Source organism: Capricornis sumatraensis, chromosome 7 (genome assembly GCF_032405125.1).
Source record: "Capricornis sumatraensis isolate serow.1 chromosome 7, serow.2, whole genome shotgun sequence".
NCBI lineage: Eukaryota > Metazoa > Chordata > Mammalia > Artiodactyla > Bovidae > Capricornis > Capricornis sumatraensis.
This window is the reverse complement of record NC_091075.1, coordinates 115,117,704-115,141,875: the sequence shown is the minus strand read 5'-3', so window position 1 is coordinate 115,141,875 and position 24,172 is coordinate 115,117,704. Positions and strand designations below refer to the sequence as shown.

The 24,172-nt window shown below is 54.2% G+C and overlaps 1 protein-coding gene across 1 annotated transcript in view; it reads left to right on the top strand.

Moving 5' to 3' along the window:
• LOC138081882 (epididymis-specific alpha-mannosidase-like) overlaps window positions 1–20,863 on the top strand; it is a 43,227-nt gene extending 22,364 nt beyond the window's left edge. The window contains exons 4-19 of the mRNA XM_068974988.1: window positions 2,667–2,839; window positions 3,219–3,307; window positions 3,904–4,081; window positions 4,759–4,957; window positions 5,820–6,010; window positions 7,083–7,221; window positions 8,720–8,853; window positions 10,544–10,818; window positions 11,519–11,710; window positions 12,205–12,457; window positions 13,565–13,675; window positions 13,753–13,950; window positions 17,138–17,273; window positions 18,964–19,076; window positions 19,418–19,538; window positions 20,766–20,863. Coding sequence (XP_068831089.1) covers window positions 2,667–2,839; window positions 3,219–3,307; window positions 3,904–4,081; window positions 4,759–4,957; window positions 5,820–6,010; window positions 7,083–7,221; window positions 8,720–8,853; window positions 10,544–10,818; window positions 11,519–11,710; window positions 12,205–12,457; window positions 13,565–13,675; window positions 13,753–13,950; window positions 17,138–17,273; window positions 18,964–19,076; window positions 19,418–19,538; window positions 20,766–20,863 — 2,600 coding nt within the window. The remainder of the gene's footprint in view (window positions 1–2,666; window positions 2,840–3,218; window positions 3,308–3,903; window positions 4,082–4,758; window positions 4,958–5,819; window positions 6,011–7,082; window positions 7,222–8,719; window positions 8,854–10,543; window positions 10,819–11,518; window positions 11,711–12,204; window positions 12,458–13,564; window positions 13,676–13,752; window positions 13,951–17,137; window positions 17,274–18,963; window positions 19,077–19,417; window positions 19,539–20,765) is intronic.
• The last annotated feature ends 3,309 nt before the right edge of the window (window positions 20,864–24,172 follow it).

Below are 24,172 nucleotides of genomic sequence, written 5' to 3'. Positions count from 1 at the left end.
GTGCCATCTAGCCATCTCATCCTCTGTCGTCCCCTTTTCCTCCTGCTCCCAATCCCTCCAAGCACCAGTCTTTTCCAATGAGTCAACTCTTCCCATGAGGTGGCCAAAGTACTGGCTTTTCAGCTTTAGCATCATTCCTTCTGAAGAACACCCAGGGCTGATCTCCTTTAGAATGGACTGGTTGGATCTCCTTGCATTACATCTCACCAAATAAGGTCATAAGGTAAAGTTAGTCCCATAAAGCCTTCCATGTACCTTTTGGATCCTCTAAATATTCTATTGAGACTGAGGCAACCCCTCCTAGAAGGGTGCCCTGATTCTCAGCCTGTTCATTTGGAGCCCCAGATACAGAGACAAAGTAAGAGAACAGGAGGGAGCTGTAGGTTTCACATCCAAATCTGTACCCATAGGACACAAGTCTGGAATGTCTCGCAGAGAGATAAAGAGCAAGACAGATGGCAGTTCTACCCATTTCTCTTGTTTTCTTCAGAACTGGTCTAGTTATAAAATAGTATCATAGTTAAGTGACCCTTCAAATGCCCAGAATTCCCCATCTTTCATAGGATAACATGACCATTCAATATCACAGAAGAAGATCAGGCATGTTTTCCTAACCTCTGAGGATCAGGCTGGTTTTTGAAAAGGCAGAGGAACCAGAGATCAAATTGCCAACATCCACTGGATCATGGAAAAAGCAAGAGAGTGCCAGAAAAACATCTATTTCTTCCTTATTGACTATGCCAAAGCCTTTGACTGTGTGGATCACAATAAACTGTGGAAAATTCTGAGAGATAATGGAATACCAGACCACCTAACCTGCCTCTTGAGAAATCTGTATGCAGGTCAGGAAGCAACAGTTAGAACTGGACATGGAACAACAGACTGGTTCCAAATAGGAAAAGGAGTACATTAAGGTTGTATATTGTCACCCTGCTTATTTAACTTCTATGCAGAGTACATCATGAGAAACGCTGGACTGGAAGAAACACAAGCTGGAATCAAGATTGCTGGGAGAAATATCAATAACCTCTGATATGCAGATGACACCACTCTTATGGCAGAAAGTGAAGAGGAGCTAAAAAGCCTCTTGATGAAAGTGAAAGAGGAGAGTGAAAAAGTTGGCTTAAAGCTCAACATTCAGAAAACGAAGATCATGGCATCTGGTCCCATCACTTCATGGGAAATAGATGGGGAAACAGTGGAAACAGTGTCAGACTATTTTTTTGGGCTCCAAAATCACTGCAGATGTTGACTGCAGCCATGAAATTAAAAGACACTTACTCCTTGGAAGAAAAGTTATGACCAACCTAGATAGTGTATTCAAAAGCAGAGACATTACTTTACCGACTAAGGTCCATTTAGTCAAGCCTATGGTTTTTCCTGTGGTCATGTATGGATGTGAGAGTTGGACTGTGAAGAAGGCTGAGCGCCGAAGAATTGATGCTTTTGAACTGTGGTGTTGGAGAAGACTCTTGAGAGTTCCTTGGACTGCAAGGAGATCCAACCAGTCCATTCTGAAGGAGAACAACCCTGGAATTTCTTTGGAAGGAATGATGCTAAAGCTGAAGCTCCAGTACTTTGGCCACCTCATGTGAAGTGTTGACTCATTGGAAAAGACTCTGAAGCTGGGAGGTATTGGGGGCAGGAGGAGAAGGGGACGAGCGAGGATGAGATAGCTGGATGGCATCACCGACTCGATGGACGTGAGTCTGAGTGAACTCCAGGAGATGGTGATGGACAGGGAGGCCTGGCGTGCTGCAATTCATGGGGTCGCAAAGAGTTGGACATGACTGAGCGACTGATCTGATCTGATATGAGGATCAACTTCTCCCAGCATTAAAAACAACAACAACAAAAAAACAGTTTAAGGGAGTGGTTCTGGAACTGCTAGCTCCCATCTGTTAGAGAGAAAAAAGCGCCATCCACAACCATGTTTTTTTTTTTTTTTCCACCAGAGGCGTCCTTCCCTGCTCTAGATGGGGGTGTATGCAGACTCTCTACCAAAGCTTTTCTTCCCTGGTCAGACTTTGTCAGTTCTTTACTGACGCAGGCATCTTCCTCATCCCTCTCGGTTCTGCCACTGAGGTGGGGTGGAGATGCACAGGGGGTAGACCTGATAGCATCCCAGGCTGATGTAGTTCCATACCACCAAAGCCTTTGTTTGATTGGCCCTTTTCTCTGATGCCATCTGGGGTGGAGCAGAGTAGTTTCCCCAGAATGTTTCCCAAGCTAGGGCTCCTAGGGGAAGCATCCGTCTTTCGTGTGCCTGTGTGCATTCCTGAGCACAGTCCTGACCGCAGTAGAAGCAGTGAGTCATAAAAGGCAGACAACAGCCAAGATAGCCCATCTGAGTGTAACCAGGCCAGTGTATGTGTAGCCAAGATGTGGTGGGGGGTTGGCCAGAGATTAGATTATATTGAGGGGAAACCCTTGGGGAGCTGGAATCAATGGCATATCAAATATGGGACTTCCTGCAGTCACCTGATTCGTGCTTCTATGGGCTGGCTTATAAATCATGCATTAAGATGTGAATAGACCAATGATTCTGGGAAGAACTCCTAATACTAGCATCTATTTCACAAGGCCCTCCTTGCCTATTAGGTGGCATCCCAGCCCTGGAGAAGGGCACAGGGACTGAGGGAGTGACAAAACTTATCTCTTTGCAGAAGGACATGGGTTTCTCTATGAAACCTTTGGGGTCCGGCCACAGTTCTCCTGGCAGGTGGACCCATTTGGTGCATCCTCCACGACCCCTACCCTGTTTGCCGTGGCGGGCTTCAATGCCCACGTCATCTCCAGGATCGACTACGACCTGAAGGAGGCCATGCAGGATAACCGGGTGAGTGCTGGGCCACATCTACTCATCTACTTTCTCACCATCAGAACTGGAAAAAGCCGCTGTACCTTTAGTGATGGTGATGAGCTCCCCATGTCTGGGGATATTCAAGCTGAGTTACAGACAGCCTGGCAGGTCCTGGCAGAGAGTCCTGCCCTGAGGAGGGTCAGATGAAGGTGCAGGGAGGCAGCATCTGGAGGGCCGATTCCTCCGCCTCCTGTGGCTTTGAGAGGTCAAGGGGAACCTTGTGGAGGGGGCAGCAGAGGGGGACCTGAACCCCTGAGATCAGCGGGTGCAGCGAGAGACTCAGGTGGGGCCTGCGGAGGGGAACCGGCAGCCGTGTCGCCCCTGGGCCCTCACCCTGTTCCCTCCGGGTTTGTAGGAGCTGCAGTTCGTGTGGCGAGGGTCCAGATCCCTGTCGGCGCAGCAGGAAATCTTCACACATGTCCTGGACCAGTTTGGCTACTGCTCGTGAGCACCTGCCTCGGGCCAGTCCCCATCCCAGCACCCTCCCTGGACCACCTCAGCCACGCCCTTCATGGCCAGCCCTGAGGGCATGCACTGAGCACCCATCTTACAGAAAGAATAACTTAGGCCTGGACACCCAGCCAAGGTCCCACAGTAGCAGCCATGGGGCAGATGGAGTGGCTCCAGCGATTGAGTCAAAACTTCCGAGTTCTGGCACCAGCCCTCCTGCGGGCTGTCTGGTGGGGGACCCTGTGTCCAGTCCCTCTGCCCTCTGTTCCTGGGGGACTGTGGGTGGGGGCTGAGCCCCCGTGAGCAGAGGAGGTGGGATGAAGCAGCAACTGACAGAAGAGGCAAGGGGGACTCACTAGCAGGTTCTGGGTGCCCTGTAGGATCAGGGTGAGGTGCCCAAGTGCCCACAGGGCTCACACAGGGGCATCTTCTGTCCACACAGCTCTCGTCTGCCCGCCACCACACTGTCCAGCCCCTGAAGGGAGATGGAGGCCTTGATGCTCTGGCCTCCCTGAGCCCTGCCTGCCTCCCCGCCCTTGTGCTGCTGCCATTTTCAGGGCAGGGCCCCCTAATGCTCCTCTCTCCCTTAGTGAGGGATTTAACTGGGATGGCGAAGCCATCTTCCCAGGTACATCCCTGGATGACATGTACCTCCAAATGCAAATCCCTGTCACCGAGGACAACATCCAAATATTTACCAGTCTCCTGGTGAAGAATGTGTTGACTCGAGCCACCTGGTTCCGGACACCACATGTCCTCTGGCCCTGGGTAAGTTGGGGTCCCTGGCCCTGGTTCCTCAACTCTGTGCAGGTGTTGCTCTCTTCGGTCTGACCCCAGCACTTGGCTCCTCCCAAGATTGTGTGTCCACCTCTAACCATTCCAGTGTCCACCCAGGCAGTGGGCCATCCCAGCCCTGGCTCAGTCCTCCTTCCCTGCACCTGGAGCCCTCACCCAGTCTACCAGCTTCTCCCCCGGCCCTGGATCATCCCCACAGTCTCCGCCTCCATGGCAGCCCCTCCTTTACACAGGCTCCAGCTCCTCCCCAGCTCTCCCCTCCTTTCCCATTCTCAATGTTGGGAGCAGAGGCTTCGGCCTGAATCCTGGCTCCCTACTCAGGGGCTGTGAGACTTGGACAATCTGAGCCTCATTTTCCTCTTCTGTGGAATGGGGATGATGACAGGACCTGCTCCATTGGCTGAATTTGTCTTATAATGAAAGACACCCTCATGGGACAGTGCCGGACACCCAGTCACCATTGTTGTTGCAGCCAAACTGGATGGAGCACCTGCTGTGCTCCCAGAGGAGAGAGCTTGTGAGCCCCGTGCGGGGTCAGTGTCCACCATGTGGAGAGGGGGGCCATCCTGCAGATGAAGAGATGCTATCCCTATGCAGGCTGGGCTCTTTACCCAGAAGGGCTGGACATTGTTTCTGTCCCCTGGCTGCAGGGATGTGACAGGCAGTTCTTCAATGCCTCGCTGCAATTCACCAACATGGACCTTGTAATGGATTACATCAATAGTCACTCATTGGAGTTCAATTTATCAATGGAGTATGCCACGCTGGGCGACTATTTCCGGGCTGTGCACTCTGACCAAGTTGCCTGGCAGGTCCGAGACCACCGCGACTTCCTGCCCTATTCCTCGGGTAGGAGCCTCTGGGGGTAGGGAGGGATTCGGTGCAAGGGAGATGTCACCAAAGCAGTGACATGTGGTTTCCCAGTCTCCTCAGCTCTGCCAGTGGAGCCCACAGGGCCACTGGGTCAGACAGCCCTACCTCACCCGCCTGCCTCATGTGGACTGCCTAGGGTGGGGACAGATACAGGCGGGCTCAGTGTTGTCTGCTGTTCCTTTGCCGGTTCCTTTCTTTCACAAGAGAGGCTTGAGTGATGTCCAGAGGCAGTCTTGGTTTCCGGTGGGGCACTGGCGCGGGTTGGTCATGCCCCTTGGGGACTTCGTCATGCCACGACCTTTGTGTCCAGGGTAAGGAGAGTGATTTCAGGGATCTCAGCTCCCAATGGCCCTGCCAGCCTGCCCCCATGGACAACCAGAGGGACTTGGTGGAAGGCATGCCTCTCCAGACCCTGATTTTCCTCAGAGGCACACAGGGGCAGCCAGCACTCCAGCCCTTCCATTCTGTGTCCTGACTTCTTGGCCCTCATCCCTCTACCTCCTCCTCTGAAGTCCTCCAGGGCCCCTTCCCACAGGCCATCTCAGGGGCCCAGGTGCTCACTGGGATTCTTTCCTCATCACAGTGCTTCAGCACTCAGGCCTCTCCCAGCCTGCCCCCGCCCAGCCTGACCCTGTCAGTGGCCCAGGCCTTCCAAGGATCTTGTACCATTGCTGACCTGGCTGGACCAGGTACCCTGAGATCACCTGCTGGCCTAGGCTGTGTCCCTGGGGACCCAGGCAGATCCATCCTGACCTCATCTTCCTCAGCATTTCCCAAGTGGGGCTCAGGGGCCTCTAAAGGCAGGCCCTCCCACTGACTCCTGGCCTTTTTCTCCTAGACATGTATCATGCCTGGACTGGATTCTATGCCTCCCGAAGTGGGCTCAAGGGGCTGGCGAAGAGAGCCAGCAGTCTGCTGTACGCTGGGGAGTCCATGTTTACTCGCTACGTGCTGTTGGCTCCCCACCGGTTCCTGGACCCGGCCTGGGGCCTGCAGCAGCTCCAGCAGCTCCGCTGGGCGGTCTCCGAGGTAACACAGTGCCTCCCAGAGACAGGACAGGGTTGGATATTCCGGGGCTGTGTGCTTCCCCCTCCCTAGGCCAGCACACCTCCCTGTCCCTTGTTGCTATAGGTCCCTTTTATAGATGAGAACACTGAGGTCACCGTAGGTCACAAGACCATGCATGATGAAGCTGCCCCAAGGCTAGGACCGTGGCCTGCCAGGGCCCAGCTGTGGTTCAGTAAGATTTAAAGCCAGACTGTCCCAGAGCAGTAAGGACGAAGTGGAGCGGCATTGTTGTCCAACAGTCCTGGCTGAAGTCAAATCTCAGCTCAGCTCTATGAGCTCAGGATTCCCCTCTCTGAGCTCTAATTTCCTCCTTGAAAAATGAGAACTACATGCTCACTCAGGACATTAATGGGACAGTTGAATGTGATAATACACATATGCTGGTGGGCTCTGTGGCTGACACAAAGAAAGCTGTTCATAAATCTGCATCTTACTTATTCCCCACTGTGCAGAAGGGAAAACTGAGACACAAGATCTCCTATAACTTGTCTCCTCTCCAGTCAGAAATGGGCCTCACGGCCCATGAGATTCATAGTCACTAAAGGGAATTGCTGGCAGGACCAGTCATTGTGTGGGTGTGTGATGGGATAGACTTTAGCATCCATCAGGGTGAGTGGACATGTGGCTTCACCGCACGGGGTCATGTTTCCCTTCTGGGAAGAGGAGACCATCCATCCTACATGGTGCAGATGAGTACAAGGCCATGTGTGGGGCTTGTCTGGAACAGGTTATCAGCAATTCTGGGATGAGTGGGTCACAGAGGGAAGCTGGGCAGGGTCCTTTCCAGAAGTCTGTTTTCTGTCCAGCATCAGGGGCATAGCTATGTGTTTTCCCAAGGTCAACAATACGTGGGGCAAGATCATCAGCCTCTCTGACCTCAGATTTCTCTTCTGTAAAGTGGGAGAAATCCCCAGTTCTCCAGCAGCACCTACTGAGAGGGATGCGGAGTCAGGGCCCAGTGGGCATCAGGACAGCAGGTGCTGAGCAGAGGCCAGCCTGACCCCACTCTTGTCCTGTTCCTGTGGGGGCCCAGGTCCAGCACCATGACGCCATCACCGGAACTCATGTTCCAAATGTGGGTGACATGTTTGTGGAGCACCTGAGCACTGGGATGCAAGCGGTGCACAAGCTGATGGCCTCCATCATCCAGGACAGGTTTCCAGCCCACTCAGGTAAGCGAGGCCCATGGGGACAGTGTGGGCCATGGCGGGTGTCTGCCCCAGCCTGAGAAGACAGCCTGAGGGTTAGGGGACTGCTGGAACACCTGAGCTTCAGACTCGAGGCCCGTCCAAGGGAGGCTCTCATTTCGGCATGAGCTGGGCAGATGCCTTCACTTCACTGAGCTGTTTCCTCTCTGTGATTGAGGAAGGCCTAGTTCCTGCCTCCAACTAGAGGCAGGAATAAATGGTAATGCGGTGTGGGTGTTGCCAAGCATACTGCTTGCACAATTTAGTGTAAAACCTCACACATCCTGAAAGCTGGAAGTGTTACTGTCCTCACTTCATAGCTGAGGGCATACATGGAACAGAGATCGTGGAGCTGCCCAGGGTCACACAGGAAGGAATGGTCCCCATACTCCTGAGCTGCCCAGGGTCACACAGGGAGGATGATACCCATACTCCTGTGCTGCCCGGCTCCGCAGACAGGATGCACATGTTCTTTTGACTTTGCAGGTTTCACAGGTAGAGGATGAGTGATCACCCTGTTTGCCTGAGGGGATTCACCCCTGCAAATCCTGGGCAATCAGAGACAGGTGCCTTCCCTGCAGGAGCATGTGGCCCACCCACCTTCCCAGGGTCCACACTCACCCTGCTCTCTCTCACTGTGCCCTCCCCACTCTCCCCCGCCCCTCACCTGCCCTGCTCTGCCCTCGGCTCTGTGTCTGTGTGCAGTCCCATCTTGCCTTCAGACACCGGAAGGGCCCTGGGGTCAGGAGTGCAGCAGACTGGAATCCTGTCCACAGGGACTGGTGGTGGGAGGGGATGATGGTCATAGAAAGGGAGGCAGAACTGGGTCCTTCCAGTGTCTGGTGAGGCCAGCCATTCCCATGAGCTCACGGGGGCAGCTCCCCAAGGAAGGGGCAGGTGGACACCCCAGAAAGGCATCCAGCCACGGGAACTGCCCGGGCAGAGGCCGGGGACTGGACATTATGTGTGCAGTGTTCAAGGATCTGGGACTCATTGAATGTGGTCATAGATGGTCACCTGGGGTGGGGGGTAGAGCAGAAAAAGAATCCAGGTTCATACCAAAGAGGGCTCCAGTGCTGACCTTGGTGATTGACCTTGACCCTCCAAGCTCCAGAGAATTGTCTGTACATTGCCAAGTGCTCCAGCTTTGGAGCCAGGCCGTAGGACATGGGTCACCTTGGACAACTAACCCTTTGCTATAGACCTCAGTCTTCTCACCAGTAATGATGGCTGAAAAGTAGAAATGAGTGAGGAGGTCAAGGACCCTCATCTTTAGGGGCGTGCTCCCCCATACTGCCTAGGAATCAGAACCCAGCTTGAATAGATGAGGAGGGAGTTGGACATCAGAGCCCATGTGTCTGTCTGTCCTTCCCTCTGGCCTCTCCAGAGCTGGTCTCACCTACCTTAGATTCTCTTGTTCTGAGGGGCACCAGGGGTGAAGGTTGGGTCAGGTAGGGCAGTAGAGCCTGTTCTCTGTGTGCAGGCCCAGAGCCTGGGGGACACTTTGCAGTGGTCTACAACCCGCTGGCCTGGACGGTCACCACCATCATCACCCTGACTGTGGACTTCCTCAAAGTCAGCATCACAGATGAGTCAGGACTTCCTGTCCTGGCACAGGTAAGGGGGACATCCCGTCTATGGTGCATGCCCTGTTGCTTCCCCTGCTTTGCGCTGGGCCCCCAGAAGTGGGCATCTAAAGGGAAGAGGCGACACGCTGCCTGACTGTGAGGGGTGTCCTATGGGTGAGTCGCCATCAGGGTCAGTGGATCCACCCAGCGGACTGACCCTGCCCTTTGCATACCTGAGTTGACCAGAATCCGCCTGTAATGCAGAGCCACAAGAAACATGGGATCAATACCTGGTCGGGAATATCCACTGCATGAGCGCATGGTAACCCACTCCAGTACTCTTGACTGGAGAATCCCATGGGCAGAAAGCCTGGCGGGCTACAGTCGATGGGGTCACCAAGAGTCAGACAACACTGAGGTGACTTGGTGTATATGTATATAATCCTGTGTCAATTTCTACTTCTCAAGGGGAAGCCAGCAATAGTCTTCACTGTGCATCTTTATGGAGGTGCTGTCATAGGGGCAGGCCCCAGTTATGACACCCACATCCTGTGTGGTCCCTCCTTATCTCCTTCCCAGACCTGGAGCTAGACTTGATTATAGAGGTGATCCTCCTGTTACCAAGCCAGCCCTTCCTTGGGGAGATGGATCGAGTAATGCCATCAGTCAGCCATTCAGCAAACATTCCTGAAGCCTGTGCTGGGCTTGGTCCCAGATGAATGCTCATCCCTGGACTTGGGAGCCATCCTGGGATTCAAGGAGCAGACACAGAAATGGACAGTTAAGGTGTGGGGTAATGACCAGGCAGCCAGGGCAGTGATCCTTAGCTGAGAGAGAGAGAGGGGGAAGATTCCTCTATGTCAAGGTCAGGGGAGGGAAGGGTGTTGGGTGGAGTAGACCCGACATGGAACATCTCCCTTCCCCACCCAGAGGCACCACCCACCAAGCCCAAATGCTCTTTGTTAAATACTACTGAACACCTCGTATGTGTCAGGAGTTACTCTAGGCCCTGGAGGAAATTTAATAACCTAATAGACAGAAGTCCCTGCAATCAGGGGGCTCCTATTCCAGTGGGGGATCCAGGCAAGAAGAAAATGAGAAAGGATAGGAGTGACAGATGACAACTGTGGTGGAGGAAAACATCAGGACAGGTTAGGGGTGTGGGGTGGGATTGGGTGTCTGCTTTAGTTCAGAGAAAGGCCGGGCTGGAGGCTGTGAGGAGCCACATGGGCTTGCTCATAATGCCCCAGACCTTCCCACAAGACCTGGAAGTGACGCTTGCTTCCTAGAGACTGAAGAACCTCCTGCATGGACCCAGTGTCCTCATGCAAATCCCTTCCCTGAGTCAGATGACATAGAGGTAGAGAAAGACCTGCAGGCTGACCTGGAAACCTCCCTCCTCGGAAAAATCAGAGGGCTAGGAGACAAGGGAGCCCCCTCTAAAGAGGTCGAGGGAGCAGTGTGAGCAGTCTCAGAGGCAGGAACAGAGGGGAGTGTGGGAGGAGGGCAGGTGGTTTGCAGCCCCAGGAGAGAATGAGGAAGAGGGGAGAGGAGATTAGACCTGGTTGAGCAGGGAGGGTGCAGGAGGGGAGCCAGCTCAGCCCCATGTTGGGTGACCAGCTGTCTCCATGCCGAGCAAGCACTCCATCTGCCAGGTGTGTAAGCCCAGGTTTTCCAAGGGAACGGAGTCACCTTCCATCCTGACAGCCATCATTCATCCCGTCCTTCGGGTCTTTCAGGTCCAGCCCTCGAAGGAGATGCCCTTTGCCTATGACCTGTATGTGCTGACCACAATCCCAGGACTCAGTTACCGGTACTACAGCATCCGCCCCAGCAGGAGTTCCCAGGAGAAAACTGGGGAGCCTGAGCCCTTTGTGGCCAAAACCACGCAGTTTGGAGGCCGACTCAGGAGACTTGCCGGGCAAGTGGGCAGGAGCCTGGTGCCTGTGAATAATGACTGCTACATCGTCTTCCTGGACCTGGACACCAACCTGATGCACAGCATCTGGGAGAGGTGAGGTGCAGTCGTTGCTGTCTCTGAGGCCAGGAAGACCCTGGGACCTGGGCATGTAATGCCTACTTGGATCTCCATTTCCTCAGCCAAAGGGCGAGGGTGTGATGGTACTGAAGCTGCCTGTAGTGCATCGAGCTGTATTTCTAAGTGTGTGAGTCTAGGCCAGGACCCAGAAGCAGCCAGGACCTGCAGGATCCAGCAGAGGTGGTCAGGGGGAGGGTGTGGGGAGCAGCAGAAATGGAGTGCAGCCCCAGAACGTTCTGAGTCTCCCTGGTCAGGCTGGGAAAGGTGCAGTCAGCGCTGTGGACTTAGGCTCCATCATGGCTCAAGCCCCACGCATCTTTCACCTCGATCAAGCCCTGGTGACTCGAACCTCTTTTCTGTCTCTCCAGACTGGCCTACATTGACATATCATGCAATGAGATTATACCATATGTGGTACTTGGCAGGCTGCCTTCTTTCAATTCTCGTCATGTTTCCAACTTTCAGGCACATTGAAGGGTGAATGAGACCCCTCATTCTTCTTGCAGACTCAATAATATTCTGTTGTACAGATAGACCACTTTCGTCCTGTTGAAGGGTCTCTTCATCCCTGGCTCCTGGCTGGCGTCTCCATGGAGGCTCTGTGAGCCTGGTTCCAGCATGAGGATGACATGTTTTCTGTCATGATGACAATGCTTTCTCTTTCCTCTGTGTGCAGGCAGAGTAACCGAAAGGTATACATGACCCAGCAGTTCATGGAGTATCACACAAACAGTGATGTCTGGAAAGGCCCTGTTTCAGACAATTATGTGTTTACACCCAGCGGTGCAGCAGAGCCAGCGTGGGAGGCTGTGAGGATGGAGATCGGGGAGGGGCCGCTGGTGACTGAGATCCGGCAGTACTTCTACAGGTGAGGGTGGCCCCCTGGTTGTGCTCAGCTCATGGAGGTGCTCACAGGCAGGGGAATGAGGAAATGAGGGCCCGTCATGCTTCGGACACCCAGCTCCTGGATCTGGGCTTGGCACACTCTCCTTCCTCCGTGGAAGTTCGATGAAGCCATGAGCTGCTTCAGTCTCTGCAGTCCTGCTCTGCTTGCCTGAGCTGTGTCACCTTGGTGGGGCCTAAGTCCAGAGGTGGGACAGGAGCCCATGGTGGCAGTGACCTAGACACGAGAGCAGTTCTTGTATTTTCATGAGCAGGACAGACAGAGCCCCCAGGCCTGGTCGGGTAACCAGAGTCTTCAGAGGACAGGGTCCCTCCTGTTCTATTGCCCAAGCAGGCTACCCGGCCCCCAACCTGCAGGAAGGACGGAGGGAGGGAAATGGAAGGAGATGAAGGAAAGAATAAGGGAGGTACATCAGAAGCCACCCTGGGCTTGACCTACCTGTCCTGCTTCTCCTCCAGGAAGGTGAACGACAGTGAGCCCACATTCACCATCTACTCCCGGCTGGCCCGCAGTCCCCAGGGCTCTGACGGGGAGCTGCTCTGCCATCGCATAGAGCAGGAGTACCGGGTGGGCCCCTTGGAGCTGAACCGCGAGGCCATCCTGAGGACAAGCACCAAGCTGAACACGGGGCGGGTCCTCTACTCGGACAACAACGGCTACCAGATGCAGCGCAGGCCCTACAGGGACTACAAGAACAACACCATCGCTCGGGTACGTCCTGAGCTGTCCTGGAGTGTGGCTGCTGTAGACCCAATCTTGATGGCCAATTTCCAGAAAGCAGGAGAGTCCCCTTAGGGCCAGATCATCTCTGGAGCCCCACTGCCCTGAGTCTGCCCCTAGGGCCTGTGGCCAGGAGTGTTCAGACCAAGTCTCAGAGCTCTGGGGCCACCGCGGATGAGCTGTGTCCCTGGGGTCTGTGTGCACCGTGGGTCCTCCTCGGTCAGATGGATGACCAGCTGGGGGTTGCTTGAGGGTTAAGCACGTGGTGCCTGTTTAGGCCTGAACCGGGTGTGACCCTCCTTGGCTACTCAGAGGTGAGCCACAGCCTGTCCTCCAGGGAGAGCTGAGCAGGGGCTGGATTCCAAAATCATTCAGTTCCCAGACCTCGCCCTCCAGAAGCATGACCTTGGGTGAGTCCCTGGGTGTCCCTGGACCTCGGTGCTCTCCTGGGAAGAGAGCGGCCTTCCCCAGAGCTGTGCTGAGGTCCGGGACGATCCAGGGGCAGCGCCGCGCTGGGCGCCTCCTGAGCCTCCCTCTGGTTAGTTGTCTCTCCTTCCAGAGGGAGCCAGAGGAGGGGTGTAGTTCCTCCCTGCTCTGTCTTCCGTGAGCTTGTGTCCGCTCATCTCTACAGCTGTTCTTCACACTGTGCCCTGGGCTCCAGAGCGTCCAGGGCTATCTGCCCCGGACATCTTCCTTCAAAACAGGAAAGGGCAGAGCTGTGTGAGTGCTTTCCAGCCCAGACACCAGCGCCTTTCTATTTGGGAACCCCTGGCTGGGGGCCAACTCTGGCTGGAGTGGCACAAATGCCTCGCTGTCTCCCTGCACCAGGGGGACGTTTTGGGCACATTTTACAGAGGGGGAAACTGAGGCTTGGGCAGGCTGGCTGTCCCAGGGCATAAGGTCAGGAAGCAGTGGAGCTGGATTTGAATCCCATGTGTCCATCTCACAAGTCAGAGTCCCTCCCATCACTACTGTGCCACCCTGGGCTGCTGCTGTGCCCATGCAGGAGGCCGCCTGGGGCCAGAGAGAGACCCTGGAACTGCTGGCTGACCTGGCCCACTGCCCCCACCACCAGCCTGCCAATGTTTCTGTCCACAGAATTACTACCCCATGGTGCAATCGGCCTTCATCCAGAGCAGACGCAGCAGGCTGGTGCTGCTGTCTGAGCAGGCGCATGGCGTCTCCAGCCAAGGGAACGGGCAGGTGGAGGTAGGAAGAGGCCCCTTTTGTCACTCTCGGGTACCCCAAGGCCCAGGCAGGCCCGGTCAGACAGTTGTCCCCTGCAGGTCATGCTCCACCGGCGGCTGGTGAACAACGATCCGGGAAACATGGTTGTTGACCTCACACTGAACGACACCTCGGTCATCCAGCCAGTGCTCTGGCTCCTACTGGGATCCAGGGCCCTCACCAGTGGCCTGCGCCAGAGGAGCAGGCTGGCGCTGCAGCACCGGCCCATTGTGATGCTCAGAGAGATCAACGGTGAGGTGGGGGGGTCCTTTCAGTTCACCTGCCTTCACTGCCCCCAGGGGAGCCCACCTTTCCAGGGATGGGGCTGAGCTCGTATTGATAGCTAAGGGTGAATGATGTTGATTTGTGATCTCTGAAGATGAAGATTTAGCTTTGGGATCAGGGCCCAGGCTTGATCACTCAGACCTTTTGTGTGGCAATAGTTATATTACACTGTAAAATGACAGAGGAAGCCTCTGACATGGACATCAGAAGGGGGCAGGAGAGAACCCCACTTGGTAGTCATATCAAGCCCTTATAAACTTTTACCAGACCCGCTCCTACAAGTGACATCTTAAATGAACAAGGTTAGAACCAACAAGAGAGAGGTCTTACCAGACTGACTGCCACAGGTAAGTCTTAAGATAAGATTAGTCAGAAGGTACTTCTTAAGAAGGAGAAACATGTCCTGGAGCATGATACTTTTTTTATTATCTAATCATTAGTAGAGAGTTTAAAGAAGAACATACTTTTGAGCAAGATGAGTTTTGTTGCGTAACCATTAGCTCTGGGCTTAAAGAAAGTTAGTCTTAAAGATTGCTGTCATAACACCTCAGAGTTTAAGTAAAAACATCTTTTGGGTTTAAGACAAAGAAATGTAGAAGAAAAAATGTTTGTCCATTTCTTCTCCTCAAGGACCCTGGACTGCTTATCAATCCATCTAAGGATTAACTCTCTCAGTACCTGCCAGGATCTGGGCTACCTTGGGGTAGGAAGGGACCAAAGTACTCACATCCAGGCCCCTCATTTTAAATGTGGGCAACTTGAGGTGCACAGAGGTTCAGTGACTCATTCAAGGTCATACAGCTAGTAGGTTCACAGCGGGGACTTACTGCAATCCCCTCCTTACCTCCTTCTCCTCAATCTCCTCTATTTCCTTCTCTGAGGACACATTCTACTTCTTCCTATGATATATGTCACCATTCAGGTCTGGTTGCTCAGCATTTAAAAGGCTGGCTTTATCTGAATTAAGTGCATTGTCACCAAGTGAGGGTGACTCTATTCTATATCCTGATCTGCAAGTTTTACGAGTTGCCTCTCCTGAGACTTCTATAAATTTCCTTCACTACAGTTGGGTATCATGGCTAAATAGTTGGACATGAAGTACTTTAAACAGTGAGTGCATTTGAAAGTATTTGAAGATGCTACTATAGAGAATCTTTTAAATTTTATAGACATAAACACAAAGTGTGTATTTGTCCATTATATGCATATATGCATTTCCTTTTTTTTCTGAGCACTGACGATATTGCATTGTTTACAAATTGAAGGGTTGCTGCACCTTGCATGCAGCATGTTCATCTGCACTGCTCTTCCAACAGCATTTGCTCAGTTCACATCAGTGAACATCAGTGCATCACATTTTGCTATTTCTCACAGTATTCAACTATTTTTCATTATTACTATAATTACTATAGGATTAGGGATCTTTGTGATTGTTTTTGCAGAAAGATTGCTAATCACTGAAGTCTCACCTGAGGTAACTTTTTTAACAAGAAAGCTTTAAAAATCTAATGTATATATAAACTTTTTCTTAGACATAATGCTATTGCACACAATAGATTATACTAAAGAATAAACATAAATTTTATATGTACTATGAATCCAAGACACTTGTGTCTGGCTTTATTACAATATTTGACTTATTTCAGTGGATGGAGTCAAACTCACATTAATTCCAAATTTTGCCTGTAATCCTTAACCTGTTTTCTATTTCTCATCACTTGCAGAAGTTTTGATGAGGGTGTGATTTTAGGTTTTCCCTGTTTGAGATTTAGGCTAGACCTTCACAAGGCATTAGCAAGAAGGTGGGTGGTAGCTGACTCATTCACTGAGCATTTGTTGAGTGCCTGACATATGCCACAGACTGTTACTGCATTTGACCCAGCTCTTGTCCTGAAGGATTTCTCAGGGGCTCTACTGGGGAACAAGTCATGGGATCCAGCTTCAGGGTGAAGAGGAATTAGAGGTCACAAGAGACCTGATGTCTGTATGTTTGGTGGAGTTTGCAACCCCAGACCAGGTTGTACAGTGATCAACTTCAAGAGATAACAGCTGATATTCTCTTGTTTGGCAGTAAAGAAACTGAAGGGGCAGGTAGTTGGGCTGGGTGTGGGGAAGCAAGCAGAATGGAAGGATGAGCTGGACAAGAGGCTGGGGCAGGAGGGAGACAGGGTAGCTCTGAGCCTCTCGGGAGAAGGTGGTCATGTCCATCTCTTTTGGGACTGTCAGGAACTGCCTGCCCAGCCACGCCTATGTCCAGGGGCAGACTCTGAGGAGAGGGATGGGTTTGGGCAGCTGGGCTGGGGCTGCTCCTGTGTCAGTCAGTGGTTCCTTCCTGGCAGCAGAGAGGATGTTGCCACGGTGAAAAGGCTCCATGACCGTGGTCAGCTCCATCCACGGTCCTGTCCATGGCTGTGGCCAGCTCCATCCCAGGTTGGGGCACTGGGCTCTTCCACCTGCAAAGAGAAAAACCAAAGGTACTGAGATGGAGCCAGAGGAGCAGACGCACCCGAGAGAAGGATTAGCCTGTATTGCTTCCTCGGGTGCTGGGCCCTTCATGCGGCTGTCCACCCTCTCTTTCTGTCACCTGAGCTTCTGTCTGCAGACCTTGTTTCTCCTCTTGTCTGGGAGGTGGCTGTGAACAACTCTTGGAACAACTCTGAGACGCCTGCATCAAGGGTAGAAATCCCAGGAAAGGCTCTGATTGGCCCTGATCGAATCACGTGACCCATCTGGCCAATCACTGAGGCCTGGGAACTGTAAAGAGATGGCGGCTCCAGCTGGAGCCCAGAGTTGAACAGAGCATCTCCTGCAAGGGGAGGGCTGAGTCCCTCTGGGCAGAGGCAGCGATAGACGACAGCACGGGAGCTAGCGTCTGAGACCTTGTTCAAGAGCAGGTCTCTGTGTGAACTCCCTGCAAGTTCTTGAAGAAAAGGCGTCTTCTCTCTGCTCCCATCTCCCAGTCTGCGGTTTGAACCGGCTGGACCAGAGATTCAAGGCAGGCTGGGGCGTTTGCACCAACAGGTGCTTCAGGTTGCCTGCCGTGTGGGCCACAGGTGGGAGGGAGTGAGATCAGATGAAGTGGGGGACTTAGTGTGGCAAGCTGTGAGTCAGGAGGAGAGTTTGGCCCAAAGCCTCTCCTTGTCCATCTGCCTTTCAGAGATTGCCCCGCGTGGCTCAGGTTCCAGGCAGCAAGAGGCTGTGACGCTGCCCCCAAGCGTCCACCTGCAGATCCTCAGCATCCCCGGCTGGAAGTACAGCTCAAACCACACAGAGCACCTGCGGACTCTCCAGAAAGGTGCGGCAGGTGTTCAGGTGTCCAGACTCACTCCTGCCTCCACATGTCAGCCCGGTCCCCCAGCCCATCACTGGACAGAGAGGCTCTCCTCAGTGCCGTCCAGGCTCTGTGAGGTCTTGCTTCTTCCAGGGTCTTCTCCTGGAGCCACTTAAACCGATGTCCCACCTGAATTTTGGGCTCAGGCATGACTTTGATGAGTTTCCGTTAATGCCTTGAAAAATGATTCTAATGTCAGACACTGCGGATTGAGCCATGGATGACACAGGAAACATCCCTGGGCTCGAGGGGCCTCTGTCTACAGAGGGAAGCAGGCAGTTCATCAGAGAACAATGACATTGATCCGAGGAAAGTCCCAGCTGGGCATCACTGAGGGCTTCATGGTGGAGGCAACACCTTCCAGAAACGAATAGGTCCTGTACCCCTTACCTGCCTCTTTAGGCTCTGAGCAGTTCCGAGACAGGGCTGACAGTGCCCCAGCCGCTGCTGTGTCCCCAAAGCCACACTCAGGGCCTAGGGTGTTCCCATATAAGTGTCAGCCCAATTAAGAAGGAGGAACAGAAAGAGGTCAAGGCCAGAAGTTACCTTTGTGCCTGATAAACTGGATCTATGAAAGGCTGGCTCACGCCTGAAGCCACGTGGCTTCCTGACCCTGACCTCCAGCATCCCTGCACCACTGCCCACCTGACTCATCTGGCGGGGTGGATGAGGTGTGTGTGTGTGTATGTGTGTGTGTGTGTGTGTGTGTGTGTGGGTGGGTGGGTGGGTGTGTGGGTGTGTGAGGGTGTGGTGTGTGTGTGTGTGTGTGTGAGAGAGAGTGTGTGGCCAAGCCACTGAGAAAGCACCTCCTGGAGGCTGCTGTACTGAAGTAAGGGAGACACGGGCTGGGCCAAGCAAGACCCTCTTCCCAGGGAGGTGAGTAAGAAGCTGAGCGAGGGAAGCACTGGGGATGGCAAGAGGGCCGCCTGCCTCCCCAGAAACAAACAACCCCCTTATCATCATCACCTGCATCACCATCATCATCTCCAGCATCATTTTCCAGTGCCAGAAATCCTTCCCTGATTCTCGAGCTCCAGTCCCTAAACACATCACTTGAATGGAGACAGGAGACTTTGCAGACCTCTTATGCTGCAGTAACAAGGAGCCCACACGCTCTCTGCCTCACACAGCATAGTTCATTTCAACCCCTTGCTCTGTGGGACCAGCAGGGTGGCCCTTCTCATTTGTTCTCCAACGACCAGAGATGGAGGCTCTAGTACGACACGTTTCCTAGGTCTTGGTGGCAATGACCTGACACATGACCTTTGCAATGGTGACTCATCTTCAGGGTTACAAGGCCACACCCCCCTTCACAGGGGCCAGGGCAGAGAGAATCTTCCAGAGAACAGGAGGCTGGAGGGACAGGCCCAATGAGGACCTCACCCGTGAATAAGAACGAAGACTTTCCACACTTCAGCACCGGCGCCAGTGCGGGCGGTGGGAGGCAGTCGCTTTGGTCGCACCTGGGTTGGAGTCCTCCCCCTCCTTTATGCACACCAGCTGTGCGTCTGGGCAAGTGCCCGCCCCTCTCTGAGCCTTCAAGTGGGGCTGTGTTAGCTGCCTCCGAGGGAGGGTGAAGATGTGAAAGGGAGGTGAGAGTGTAAAGTGCCAGGCCGAGACTGTGTCCTCATGCCACCTTCCTTCTGTCCCCAAGACCGAAAGCACAAGCCCAAGGCAGACCTCCACCGTGTCCTGCTGCGGCTCCAGCACCTGTATGAGGTGGACCAGGACCCGGTGTTGTCTCGGCCTGTGACGGTGAACCTGCAGGTAACCTGCCCCTCCTGTGTCCCGCTCTGACATCTCTGAGTCAGGCTCCCAGGAGGAGGCACCATTGGGAGACAAACCCTGGTGTTTGGGTGTGTGCTGGGGTGGCCCCACCTGCCTGCCACCTGCTGGGAGTGCTGATCCAGCTTGGCACTTGGGAGCAGCTCCTTCCGGCCTCAGTTCCTCATCTGTAAAATGGGACTGCCCCTCCTTCCGTGGGACTTGCGCTACAATGAACGTGGGGGATGCTGGGCCCGGGCCCTGATGTGGCTGCCCTTCTTCTTCGGTTCTCTGCTCAGATCTGGGGTCCGGGGGCTCACCCCTCCCTGTGCTCTGTCCTGCAGTCTGTGCTGGGGGGACTGGGCTCCGTGGTGTCCGTGGAGGAGCGCTCACTCACAGGGACCTGGGACGTGAATGAGATGCGTCGCTGGACCTGGAACACGCGGGACCCCCACCACCACAGAGGTCCGGGCTCCCTGGTCCTGATCCGGCCCCGGGTCCCCAGCCTGACCCCCAGCCAGACCCCAGCTCTGCCCCTAAGGCCTGTGTGACCTGGAGCTGGCCGTCCTTCTCTGGGTCTCAGTCTTCCTGAATCAGCCACAGAAGGTTATAGACTCTAGGCTTCAGGTCAGTCTCCACGTGCCAGAGCCACAGATAGGTTGTGTGTGTGCGCGCATGCACTTGTGAGTCCAAGACTACAACCCTCTGCGGCCTTGAGTGACCCCAGACTTTAGGCGCAGCCCCAGGTGTTGTGACGGCTGCCCCGCTCTGCGTTGTGCTGCACGCACACGCTGCTTCTTGCCTGGAAACATTTGCCTCTGGCATTCCTTCTGCCTGGAAAGCCCTTGTCCCTTTATCTGGCCCAGGGCTGAGTCAGTAGCCTCCCTTGCTCTCCCCTCTCCCTCACTTTGCTCTGTCCCATTTATCTCCTCTTTGTCTACTGCACACAGCATAGCCTGGCTGCATAGGTAGGCACGTAGTCAATGTAGGATAGACAGATGGATAAAGGGATGGTTTGATAGAAAAAAAGATGGAGGGAAGGAAAAAAAGTGGATGGATGATGGACAGGCCAATGGTTGAGTGATGGATGGATGGAAAGAGGAATGAAGGAAGGAAGGAAGGAAGCAAGCAAAGGGAATGAGTGAAGGGTGCATGAAAGGGAGAAAAATAGATGGAAGATGGACTGTTGTGTAGATGGAGGTTGAACAGATGGATAGGAGGATGCAGGATGGAGGGCAGTATGAAAGGATGGAAGAGTGTGTGGTGGATGATTGGATGTCTGCATGGATGGATGGATAGAGGGATGGGTGCAGGAGCAAGTTTCATCCCAAGGAGGAAGCCTAAACCCCAGGGTGTGTCTAAGGACAGCCCACTGAGATCAAGGGCAGGGCCCCTCATGGCCTCAGTGAGACAGCTCTTATGAACATACCCAGGTCCACAACCCATGGAGAAACAAGACCAAGCAGGGCCAGAGCCCCCTGTACATGGCTTGACTGTGCTGTGCCCTCAGGGGAGGCCAGAAATGAAAGAGGCTCCCCGGCAGTGCAGTCCTGTCAAGAGGGGTCAGCTGAGGGTTGTAATCACGGACCACAGACGCAGCAGGAGCCGTGTTGCCAGGGGGATGCGGAAGGAGGGGACCTGGGGAAGCAGGTGGTCCAGGGGCCGTGCTGGACTGATCCTCTCTGCTCCCAGGCAACTCCAGTCAGCCCTCGCCACCGCCAGGAGGCCCCGAGGTCACCATCTACCCGAAGGAGATCCGGACGTTCTTCATTCAATTTCAAGAGCACTGAGCCCTTGGCAGATTCTTGGACCAAAAACACAGGAAAGAAGCCTAGAGAAATGACTGGGATGCTGCCAATCTGGTGGGCTAAGGGCAGGAAATGGATGGATGGGGGGTGTTCTGACTTCTTAAATAAAATTGCATTAAGGACCTATGTCTTCCCCTGCCCACTGGAACCAGCCCTCTCTCTCCTCTCCTGTTACGGATGGTAACTTCACACACGCTCACACTCCTGCTTCACCTGCAAGAGTCGAAGCCAGGAAGTTCTCCCAAAGACATAAGGAACAATCCCCAGGGATAGCAAAATGCATCTGCTGCATCCTGCCAGATCTCAGCAAGTCCACCAGCGTTACCACTGGCCCTGCTGTGTCCCGGGCACCTTCATGGGCTCATCCCAGGGTGGAGACGCCCCTGCTGTGGAGGGATATGCCTAAGATATACAGAAGGGAGCTACAGCACTAGCCTACTGACCTGGATGTGTGATGCCAGGCTCTGGGTCCAATCTCATACTCTTGCGTGGCCCTTGGGCACACCTGCCCTACAGGAAGTTCCTACAGCTCAGGCCACAAAGATGGAAGGAAATCATGTAGCAAGTGAAACACGGAAAACCCAGTGTAAGGATTATTCATATTAAAGATCCCACTGGCCTCATAATTTCAGGACCAAGAACAGCAGCTGCCTCAGGACTCTGTGCCCCTGGTGACCATTATGAGACAGAGCAGGACACAGAGGGGCTCTGGAGCTGGTGGGCACCCTCAGAAGGGTTGGCACAAGAAGGGGAGAAGAAGAGATGGCAGGAGCAGATGGCCATATGCAAGCGTGTCATGCCATGCAGCAGTGGCCTCTGTGCCAAGGTTCTGCCCTGGGGTTGCCTGCCTCAGTGTGAAGCCCATTTTATGCAAGACAAACTGAACGGGAGTGGGTAGAGAGAAGCTTCTCAAACTGCGGATGTTTGACTCTGCCCTGAAAAACTTTTCCTTCTCCCCAGCCCCCAATGCCCTCGGTTGGGGGGAGAGCTGTCTGAACTCCCCTGCTCCCCAGGGATGCCCTGTAGAGCTGGACAAAGCCCTGGAAGCCAGTTCCAAGGAGGAAAATAGAGCTGCTCCCCGTGTGATCTTGACAGATGAGTGGAGGACTGACCTGATTCCAGCTGCCTCAGCCAGTGCAGAACAATAGCCTCCCCTCTGGACACTAATGACCCCTAGAGTGCAGGAGTGTGGATGGACTTGAAAACCCTGCCTACCCATCTCCCAGCCCCAGAGTGAGATTAGAGGAGAGATGGCCAGGGAGAGGGAACAGGTGGAGTTCTAAAGAGCGGAAGCCAGAGCAGAGAGAGAGAAAGAGCCTGCAAGACCCAGCCTCGCCCTGGCTCTCCTACCACACCCTGGCCCAGGACCAGCCATCTCCTCAGCACCCTGTGCCCTCCACCCCTCCTGGAGGAAGCCCTCCAGGGTCCTCCAAGCATGTCCAAACCAGCAGAGCAGATTCTCCTGTGGGCAGAGCCACTGCGGCCAAGTCCTGTCTCCCCACAAGGGCATCCTGGGGGCAGCACAACTCCTGTCCCCTCACCTCCAGCACAGAGCCTGGCACAGAGTCAGGATTCAGTGGCTGTTAACTGATGAAAACTTGAGAATGGGGTGCAGGCAGCCTTGCAGCCTGGGGTGGGGTGGACCTGCTGTGTATGAGGAGAGTTACCTCTGTGGTCAGGCACTGGTGGGGCACTTACATCTCCAGCAGCTTAGTACCCAAACCACCCTATGGACAGACCTACGAGTGCCCACTGTACAGGTCAGGAGCCCGGGGCTCTGAGTCAGGCTGTCAGGAGGTGTGCACTGCTCTGCTCCAGGAGTGAGGGGCTCGTCACACAGCAGGTGGAGGCAGAGTTGGGAGGAGCTGCTGAGCTGAGCTTGATATGCTGTGCTGTGGGTATCACCCATGTCGTCCATGGTAGAAGGGGGCAGCCATGTCCACGACAGTTACATCCCTGAGTTCTTTCCCTCAAAAGATCAAGAGGTCCTGCTTTGTTCCTGGAGCTGATCCCGCAAAGGACATAAGGGACCCATGTGGACCAAACACACAGGTTAATACAGAATAATATTCATCAGTAAATGCTATGGAGGCTGGATGGGAGGCCCACAGAAAATCTCTTAGAGATGAGGCGACATAAAGGGGGAATGGCACCTGCCAGACAGGAAGTGGGGAAGATGCTCCCCAGCAGAGGGAGCAGCGCCTCAAAGGGCCTGACCCGGGAAAGGGCTCAACCTGCCGGCAGGCCCTGAGCCTGCAGCTATGGTGCTGGGAGGATGGGGCTCCTTCCAGGCCAGGAGCACAGAGGCCAGGACTCAGCAGAGGAAAAGGGTCGTGAGGATGGGGGGCAGCAGAGCTTCCAGCAGCTTCAGGGTGGACTGAGCAGAAGAGTGGGTGGGACGTGAGGCCAGAAAGGCAGAGGGAGACATGTGCTGGAGGGCCTAGGTGCAGGCTTCGGGTCAGGCTCCCAGAGGGCAGACAGGGCAGCCATGGAAGGCTGGAAGCTAGAGGATGCCGGGGCCCTGCTGCTGTTGGGTGGATCCTTGCACCGGGTGTAGCGCAGGCAGTCTGTCCATCAGGGCATCCTGAGCCCCCAGGCTGGTCACACGCCCTAGAGGACAGACAGCGCTATGTCACAAAGAACGCATGGAAGTGGTGCTGGTGGGCCCATCTTACAAACTCCCACGCAGCACAGAGGAGGATCGGGCCGTTCTTTCTCTGGAACAGCCAGCACGAGTCATGCTTCACGCTCTCAGGATTCACTATGGCCCAGATCAGGAAGAGGTCACAGGCCGCACACCATGTGTGACACTGGGGACAAGCTGGCACTGCTGTGGGGTCCTGCCAGGCAGGACCATGTGTTCTCATGGTGCCCGGGCTCAGTGTGCAGTTCCTGGTGCATCTCGTTGGAGCTGAACACATGTGCACCTGCCCTTTTGCTTGATAGCACTTTGCTGCCAGGAACCAAGGTCATGTGTCCCAGAACCTCAAGTAGCCTCTTCCACTGGACCAACCAGCATGACAGAGCCTGATCCAGAAAGAACCGCTCCTGTGCCGTAGCCTGTCCCTGCAAGGAACCGATATCTTCTCTTGAAGTGTCTTAGTCACTCTGTCGTGTCTGACTCTTTGTGATCCAAAGGACTGTAGCCCACCAGGGTCCCCTGTCCATGGATTTCTCCAGACAAGAATACTGGAGTGAGTAGCCATTCCCTTCTCAAGGGGATCTTCCCTATCCAGGGACTGAACCACAGTCTCCTGCGTTGCAGGCGGATTCTTTACCATCTGAGCCACC